Source organism: Muntiacus reevesi, chromosome 5, assembly GCF_963930625.1.
Source record: "Muntiacus reevesi chromosome 5, mMunRee1.1, whole genome shotgun sequence".
NCBI lineage: Eukaryota > Metazoa > Chordata > Mammalia > Artiodactyla > Cervidae > Muntiacus > Muntiacus reevesi.
Genome location: NC_089253.1, coordinates 81,686,060 through 81,695,156, shown reverse-complemented (window position 1 = coordinate 81,695,156; position 9,097 = coordinate 81,686,060). Strand labels below are relative to the sequence as shown.

The 9,097-nt window shown below is 43.5% G+C and overlaps 1 protein-coding gene across 2 annotated transcripts; it reads right to left on the bottom strand.

Annotated features, from left to right (window-relative positions):
* Positions 1-226: 226 nt before the first annotated feature.
* On the bottom strand, positions 227-8,439 carry CHML (CHM like Rab escort protein). Of its 2 annotated transcripts, none has more exons than XM_065935645.1 (2): positions 8,089-8,439; positions 227-3,673 (listed from the first exon to the last, which is right to left on the bottom strand). In XM_065935645.1, the coding sequence occupies exon 2, from the start codon at positions 3,342-3,344 to the stop codon at positions 1,389-1,391; it is 1,956 nt and encodes a 651-aa protein (XP_065791717.1). In that variant the 5' UTR covers positions 3,345-3,673; positions 8,089-8,439; the 3' UTR covers positions 227-1,388. The 2 variants fall into 2 exon arrangements, with proteins under 2 accessions (XP_065791717.1, XP_065791718.1); XM_065935646.1 differs by having other exon boundaries at positions 227-3,668.
* Between the last annotated feature and the right edge of the window lie 658 nt (positions 8,440-9,097).

The following is a 9,097-nucleotide window of genomic DNA, read 5'->3' as shown; positions in this document are numbered from 1 at the left end:
AAACTATAATGAGAGAGTACAATAAGTGCGTAGCACATAGTAAATGCTCTGTTCCAGGGCAAAAAATTGTAATTAAAGGGCTTATTTCCTATAGGATTATCATTCTCTGTCTGAGGAATGGAAATGGTGACTTAGGAAGGAAGTTTACTTCTTCTGACAGTTCCACAAGCTTGCCCTGCTAGAATATAGGCAGCTTTATAACTTCTTGTGGTTCTGGAAAAAAATGTTTCTATCTTCTAGGTAACAGCTAAGAGGCAGGAGCTGATTATGAAGGCGTGCACCTTGTCACTTGCTGGGACACAGCCAAAGGGACATGGTAAAGCTTCCTCCCATTGACTCCTAACAACTGCAGTGTTACTAATTAAAGTGGTGGGGCCAACAAGATGGTGTGCTTCACTTTCATTGAGAAATCTTGGGAAATCGACTCACAGATGGACTTCTAAAACCATCTGTAATCCTAGGTTAAAAATGCTTCACTCAGTTTCCCCTTAGCAATTTCAGAACAGGCATTCTGAAATATTTTTCCTGGAGCAGTTTATTTTTTCTTTAGCCTGAATTACTTAGAAGTTCTTTTCTTTTAGGTGCCAGAGCAGTGCTCTGCAGAAATTTTCTAAAGTATTGAACCAGAATTAATCTTCCCCCCTAGATTTTCTCTGGACCAAACCTCCCAAGAATGAGCTTTGCAACTACTAACTGAACTCTCTGACTCTTTCCAATGTATAAGACTGGGGTGACATCACTACCTCATTGATTACAAGGGTCAAGCAAGAGAATTAAACTGCAAGATGCATTCTAAACATCACCTTCACAAATAAAAGATCATGCAAAACTATTCTTCCAACAATTACAAACATATTTTATCACATTGGCACTTGCATTAGTTGCTATTGCTGCCACCATATCTATATGTTTATATTATAAACAAAAGACCCACATAATTTCCTCTGTGTGTGTTTGTTTCACTACTCAGAGGTGGTAGCAACTGTAATAGCTGTAAAAATAATTAAAATATTCTTTAGATATCACCATTCTGTAGATGATAGTGAAATTTGAAGATAATCAGCAGATTTAATATCATTTTCCTTTAAGCACCACTGCTAACATGGAACTCTCACATATATACCCAGTACTAAAATAAATCTAATTCTGGGCCATGGAGCCCATTCTGAAACAAAAGCAAGTCCAATAACCAATAAATTAGTTACTGATAGGTTAACAAAGGCATCCAATGACTGAAAGTCACAAAGAGAATTATAAACAACATCTGCATGGCATTCATCATATAACCACATCTAATTACTCATACAGGAAACTGTCCTTTAAATGAGAATATTCTGATGCCAGGACGAAGACCCAAAGTAGCATTTCCAGTTTGTTTTTTTTTCTTTCTAGTTTTGAAATTGCTTCCCTGAACTTTCTAGGTTTTTGCTCCCTTCAGAGGATTCTAGTTTGGCCATTATTATATTATTGGTTCCAAGAGGCTCTGCTGGCTTTTCATCACTGTCGAAGAAAATGTCTTCCGGATTTGGAGGCGGGGGGCAGAATTCTTCACTTGGAAAGATCTCGTGGAAGAGTGTTTCAGCTTGCTTGACGGCATGCTCACTTCCGAGTCCACAGTCAGGCCCAGTGCAGACATAAACGTTGGAAGGCAAGCCACTATAAGAGCTTCGGCTGACTCCCGAGGAATCTCTCATGTTAAAATAAAGAGCCCACAAGAGTTCTGGCTTCGGAAGTTCTTCCTGGTCTACTTCTGTCTCAGAATACGGGGTGAATAATTTCTTCACCACTGATTCTAAGTCTTCTCTTGCTGTTTTGGAAGATGAACAGGTCAGATGTACCAGGTAGGTGTCTTTCATGCATGTCATGGTTGAAGAACACAATTCAGTGATTCGGACAGCATGTGCTCCTGGTTCCACCGGAGGTACTGTCAAAATGGAAATCTGCTGATCTGAATCTGTCTTTAGGACAGACTGATCCGTAATGAGCACTGCCCTGGAGATCTGCTTGTACTGCACACTCGAACATGTTTCCTCAGACAGGTAACTATCCTCCACAATGAAATATTTAGCATTGATCCTTTGACCAAGGTGATCTATAATTGCTTTACATCTTCCAGATTCTCTGTCAACTACAAGGCATTGTACTTTATGGCGAAGACAATATATTCCACCGAAAACTGCACACATCCTGCAGAAACACTGGGGAATTTCGCCTTGGCCATATAAGGGAAATAAAAAGGGAGTGTTGCCAAACCGTCCAAGACACTGAAGAAAGTTTTTTGTTGCTTTAAGGCCATCTACTGTAGTGCAAGATGATTCTGACGTCATAGCAATCGAGTGAAGTATAAAATGTTGGAGGCTGGGGGTTAATTTTTTGGTTTTCAAGTACTCTGAAAATGAGCATTGTGTGAAAGCTTGGTATTCCTCTGGATGTTGTTCATAATCTAAACAAAATGTAAGAAACTTCATTAGCATCCTCTTTTCAACCATACTGAGCTCTTTGCTATTAAAGACATCTGCTCTGGAACAAGGCACCTGCTCTACTTTTCCTTCTCGAAATGCAAGAATCCTAGTGACATTTTTAAATTCTGCGTAACGACTAACATTTGATTTGATTAACAGATCAATTAATAGTCCTTGAGAATAAAGCAGCTTCGATGACAGATCAATATTAAACCTCCTGCCTTCTTTAACTATTTGAGAGTAAGTAATCCTCTTTCTCTTTGGTGGCACACTGTTGTCTTCCAATGCAGGTTTGATTTCATCTTTAGTGCCATCTGAAACTGTGTGTTTATAAGTATTATACTCACAATATTCTTCTTTCACAGAAGTTTCTGCTGTATCAGTTATTTCTTCATTGTTTTTTGGAGTGTCTTGTGTAGGCACTTCATAGCTAGTAACGTGTGATGAGTGTGTTTCCTCAGACAAGCATGCAGAATTCAGAGGTTTTATGAGGGTACTAGATGCTACACAAGAAGGATTTTTCTGCAGAGCATCAAGCTCTTCAATATTGCCATCCATGCCCTGACTGGCATAACAAAAAACTTCAGCGTGTTGAATGGTTTCATCCTTCTTGCAAAGAGGGATGGCTTCTTCTGTTTCATGGATCATGTCTTGCCATGCAGCAGGGCTTTCTTCCCCAGTGTCACTGTTTTGCCGATGTTCTTTCAACCAGGACAGCAATCCTGGAAAGCTGAAACTAGCCCAGTTTCCCCCATAGTAACTTTTTGAATCAAGATGCAGAACCCTTTGACCACTTCTGGAACATGCAGCGGCAAGGATGGATTCAGGCAGACCTGTCCCCATCACTATCACATCAAACTCTGTTGGGAGACTGTTGGCCATCCTGGAAAAGTGTCTGGTGACAACTTCTAATGAAGAAAATGTGTATGAATCTGCGCTGAGGGTTCAGAGAAGGTGTGAATATGCTGTAATAAAATCTCTCCTTGTGATATTCCAGATCATCCCAGAAATACTGAAGTTGCAGGTCCCAGGTATTCAACTGCTATCCTTTTTTAGTATTATTTTCTTATAGGTCAGTAGCATAAAACCATGATAAAGTACATCTAATATCTGAGATTAATAAAACAAGTATACGGTGTTCATTTCTGTGTTTCATCTTAGCAGTGAATGTCAAAATGTATCACATATGCATTTGTGAATGGAATTCTGCTCTGAAAGGAGAAAATTCAAGAAAGAATACAATTATAAACAATACTAAGAGAATAATAATTTCAAGCATCAATAATTATAATCCTATGGAGCACGACTTGATATCAGGACATAAAATTCTACTAAAGCAAGTCATTACATGCTTTCTCACATGTTTTCTAACTTCTTGAAAATAAGCAAAAGATATAGACTTGAGTTCTCCAAGTCAGGCAATTCAACAGTGAAGAATGGATATAACAACATCTCACAAAAATAAAGAATTAGCATAATACAATTCTATAACTTTGGTTTTAAGTATTTGAATAAATGGTACACAACTAGGAGATTAAATTGCAAGTAACATGTGGCTCCACTGTGTTTATGGAAACATACTATATACTATGTGCATGCTGCTGTGATTATGCATATTTCTGTGGCCCATACAGTCTGTGGATGCTTCTAAGACAAATGAATAGAAGACTTTCTCATACCCCACCCACCCTTAGGCTCTTACGGAAACAACATGAGACTATTTCAATTGAATGGGCCACTGCTATAATCAGAAGAGGATTAATTCAATAAAATAACTAGCATATTAAAATGTTTAGGTATATAAAAGAATCAGTCTACTGAAAACATATTTGTAAGAAATCCTTATACAAATATGCATATGCACAGGTGTGTTTTTTAGGTGTAAGTTAAAAAGGAAAAGTCCTGGGTCCATTGTTAAAACACTGCAACATAAAATAACATTTACTTCATTGGAAGGACTGATGCTGAAGCTGAAGCTCCAATACTTTGGCCACCTAATACAAAAAGCTGACTCATTGGAAAAGATCTTGATGCTGGGAAAGATTGAGGACAGGAGGAGAAGGGGACGACAGAGGATGAGATGGTTGGATGGCATCATTGACTTAATGGACATGAGTGAGCAAACTCTGGGAAATAGTGAAGGACAGGGAAGCCTGGCGTGCTGCAGTCCACGGGGTCACAAGGAGTCAGACACAACTGAGTGACTGAAGTACTGCTTCTAAAACCCATGTCAACATAGGGTGATATGTATTTTGTGAGACCCTAGCTCTGAGACTGAATCTCTTCATCTCAAGATGAAGGTCTGTCTAAACGTCCTCTGCCAAGATTAGCATGTTGTTTGTTGCTCTCATTTTTGAAGGGGTAGGACGTGGTAGTAAAGAAAGTCTCTCCTGTTAATCTGCAGCATCATTCTGGTTGTATTCCATGTGCAGAACACCTGCATGGTGGGACGTGTGGCCAGAGGTGCAATAGCCAAAGGGCTGAAAGGCATACTCACTTGGAAGTTCTTACACACACCACATGTGTGGTGGCCTTTCTATCACTCATCATTGCATGGTAAGAGTGAGTTTCTTGAGCTCTGATTTTTCCTACTGCTACACTTACTGAAACCTGGATCAGTGCATACTGGGCCTGCCTAGGCTGAGATGACTAATTATCCTGGATACCCATATAACAAGCCATTCAATTGGAACTTAAAGTGACTAATTCACTGAATTGGTAGTTCAGTTTAAGTGAGATGGCAATCTTCATTGTCTTTTCTGATCAAAGCTTGTGACTGAAGAATATTAGGGATTCCACTTGCTTTCAGCATTCCCTAAGAAACAACATTCCCTAAGAAACCAGGAATTGAGCACAGAATGAAGTGGTTGCCTGGCCTACTCATATATATATGTGAATTACTTATTCTGCTTTCTTCCTGCAGGGTATGGAGAGGAAGACAGAACCCATGAGGGTATGTGAAGAAGTGTAACCACATATGTACTTATTTTGGGCTTAGAAGGGGATATAGCAGAGGGTTGGGAGTAAGACAGAGGATATAAGCCATAAGTGCTGAAACCAGCCACCTCCTAACCTACAGGTATCAAAGGAATTCTCGTAATATAAGGCAGGACAGAACAACCTTAAAGAACATTGAGCTAAATTACCCTGTAACCCCAGGTAAGAGAACTGATGGCTGGAGAGATTAAGTGACTGGGAGAGTCCACATGATGGGTTAGTCACAGGATTGAGTGGCACCCATGCTCACACCATCAGGCCAGTGGTCTTTCCACTTGACAGAGCAGCCTCTCTAGAAGCCTCTGAAGTAAGCAGTCACTTTTGGTATTTTAGAATGTCCTGCCCTTCACTACTCCAGGGTTAGTTAGTTCTTGCTTAGGGCTAACAATGAGGAAAGCACCCTCCCTCTCTTTATCTTTAACTCTTACCTAGAAGCACAATGTTTGGAATTTACTCCAGAATCTGCCTGTCAATGCAGTAGACACAGGTTCCATCCCTGGGTTGAGAAGATCCCCTGGGATTGTGGCAACCCACTCCAGTATTCTTGCCTGGGAAATCCCATAGACAGAGAAGCCTGGTGGGCTACAGTCCATGGGGTCACAAAGAGTCAAACACAACTTAGCAATTAAACAACAAAAATGTTTTCAGCTCTATCATAATCCACTATTGATCTGTCTCCCAGGGCTTGAACAAAACTCAGAAGGTTCTGTCCCAGCGTTTCCACCTCTAACTTAAAAGCAGGTTAAAGTCATTGTTGAAAGCACTAACGAGATGCTCAGAAAAAGAGAGTAGTGGCCAGGCAAAATACTGTGTGGTGAACATTTCTAGCAGTCTTAGAAAATCCTTTCAGATTGGGGTGGGAATGCAGCAGGGATGAAGAGGGAGGAAAAGGATGGAAGAGAAAAGAAGATTACAGTAGGTTGAGGCCACAAGATAGAAGGGATGAGGAAGAAAGCAAATGCTGGTACTAATAAAAAACTCAACATACCCTTGTTTCCAAACTCCCAGGCACTGAGTTAGAATAGAAACTGAATTTCCCAGCACAGAAAATGCACTTCTTGAAGATAAGAACTTTAAGTGCTTATTAAGGAAGGGGTAGGTAGTAGTAGAATATTAGAATCATTGAGACAATCAAATAAAATTATGATTTCTATGAATTTTCTTGTGTCCCTCAACATACAAAAAAGGAATCATAACAAATATGATATCAGGGTTTGTCATCACATAGAAGGTTGGTGAATAAGAAAATACTCTTGATAATGCTGCTGCTGCTGCTAAGTCACTTCAGTCATGTCCGACTCTGTGCGACCCCATAGACGGCAGCCCACCAGGCTCCCCCGTCCCTGGGATTCTCCAGGCAAGAACACTGGAGTGGGTTGCCATTTCCTTCTCCAATGCATGAAAGTGAAAAGTGAAAGTGAAGTCGCTCAGTCATGTCCAACTCTTAGGGACCCCATGGACTGCAGCCTACCAGGCTCCTCCGTCCATGGGATTTTCCAGGCAAGAGTACTGGAGTGGGGTGCCATTGATAATGCTACAAAGATCTTATTCTTGTAAACTTGCCAAGATAAAAGCAGTAATGAATTATCAATGATTTTTAGGATTTTTTTTTTTAAAGGAAATTTAAGACTTGAGAAATATACATTTCTATTTCAAACTTTTGTACAAATGAAATTTCTGGAGCACATACAAAATGATAATTTCTTTTTCAACCTTAGAAAATAATGTCTTCAATGAAATGCTGGGTGGTTCATCTCTCAAAATGCCAAGTGTCAGTGAGACTTAAATCTTGCATCTGGATTAAGAGTATTGTATTATCAAGTTCTATTTTAGTGAAACCTACTGGTTTCACAGCTAATTATATGTTCATTTTGAGTTGGGATTCTCTCATCCATTTGCAATCTCACCTGAGACTTTCGTGTGCTGGAAACTATAAGGAAGAAAACACAGAAAAAATAGCTAATAGGGTATATGCCAATGTGCATTCTGAGGACCTGAATAAAACTATCTCACTTCCTAGGAAGCAGTCAAAGGTTTACAACTGCTGATGGGCAAATTTTTAAAAAGAATTTACACATCGCGACTATGTTAGGTTTATATCTCTCATTTTAGAAAATTAATATAGGGATTAGATCTCATCACCGTCTCCCAACTTTCACAAGTCACTTTTGCCCTTGAATCTCTTAACCCCACGGCCCTTAATTTCTTTCCTCAAAGTGTATAAGCTATTGTCTCATGCCCTGTTGAATTAAATGAGGAGACAGAAAGCAGAGAAGCAGAGGAGCAGGACAGCGACCAGAGATGGGGTATGGAGGAACTGGTGCCCTGGGGAGCGGGGCTGCAGACAGGCTGGGGTTTGGGTGGGCGTGGGGCCTGATGAGCACTGGGAAAGAGCGAGCGCGTGAGGACGAGGTCAGCGGGGGAGGAGGAGAGGTGGGCGGAGGGGGTGAGATGGGCGGAAGGTGAGATCACGAGAGAGAAGTCGGGGCTGGGCAGGAGGGGAGGTCAGAGGAATAGAGGTCAGTGGGGAGGTGAAGTCAGGGGAGCCCCGCTGCGAGGCTGAGACCCGAAGCGGGAGGGGGCGGGGCCGGGAGCAAGGGCGGGAGGGAGGTCCACCCGGATCACTCACCTCACAGGCTGTTGCTGAAGCCCATTCGCCGATCGTGGTGCTCCCCACCCTGCTGCCCCTCAGGGCGAACGAGAAAGCCAGCGCGGCCCGGAGGACGGACGGTAGCAGATCGCCGAGGCTGACGCGGAGCAGGAGGAGGCGGGCGGGGTTGAGGAGCCGCGGTAACTTGGGGTAGATGACGAGCACTAGCAGGTTGCTGCCCACGCCCGGAAGCCCCACGGAGCCAAGCAAAAGCACCATGCGCTAGTAGGCGCCCTCGCTGACAGGCGGGGTGAGGCTTGACTACCCCGCCCTTCCGGCGGCCTCCGCCGCGCCTCCCGGCTGGCACGACCGGCGCCGGCGCGCTTGGTTCTGGGCGGGGCGCAGGGCGCCCTGTGGCACTAGACGGTTTTAGATGCGTCTCCACGGCTTTGCCCCGCCCCTGGCGCGCCTCGTAACCCCGCCCCTTCCCGCCACTGTAGTCCCGCCCCGACTCGCCTTGTAGCCCCGCCCATCCCGGCGCGCCTCTAATCCCGCCCCCTGTCGCAGTCTTGACTGAGTCCGCGCGCTCTCGGCCCTTTTCTCCCGCCCCAACCTGTATTTCGGCTCCAACTCCGTGAGAGCCAGAAGGGAGATCGACCTCGGTGGCTCCTCATTTCGCATCCCCACCCTTCCCCCAGCCCAGCCGGAAGACCTCTTGGCGTTCACCATTCACTCACTCGTTCAGGAACATTTAGGGGTTTCTGGCCCACCACGTGCTCACGAGGGGGTTACACGAGCGACTCCTAGCCTTGGCTTCTCCCCTCCCAGGAAGCTGTTAGGAACCGCTGCCAAATGGTGTCGCACATTTAATGCAAACCCAAGCAGCACCCCAGGCCTGCTCATATTGTCCTTCGTGTTCTCCTTGCAGTAGAAATGGATACACCCCGTCACTAAGGCCCTCGCTGCGGCCACCTTCCAGCTCCGCACCACATCTAGCAGGTGAAGAGGTGGTCTCTGTGTTTGAAGCAGAACACCTCCTCTGACCTTT

What these genes read in the sequence shown, in the direction of transcription:
- CHML (XM_065935645.1), bottom strand. Translation starts at nt 3,344, where the DNA reads ATGGCCAACAGTCTCCCAACAGAGTTTGATGTGATAGTGATGGGGACA.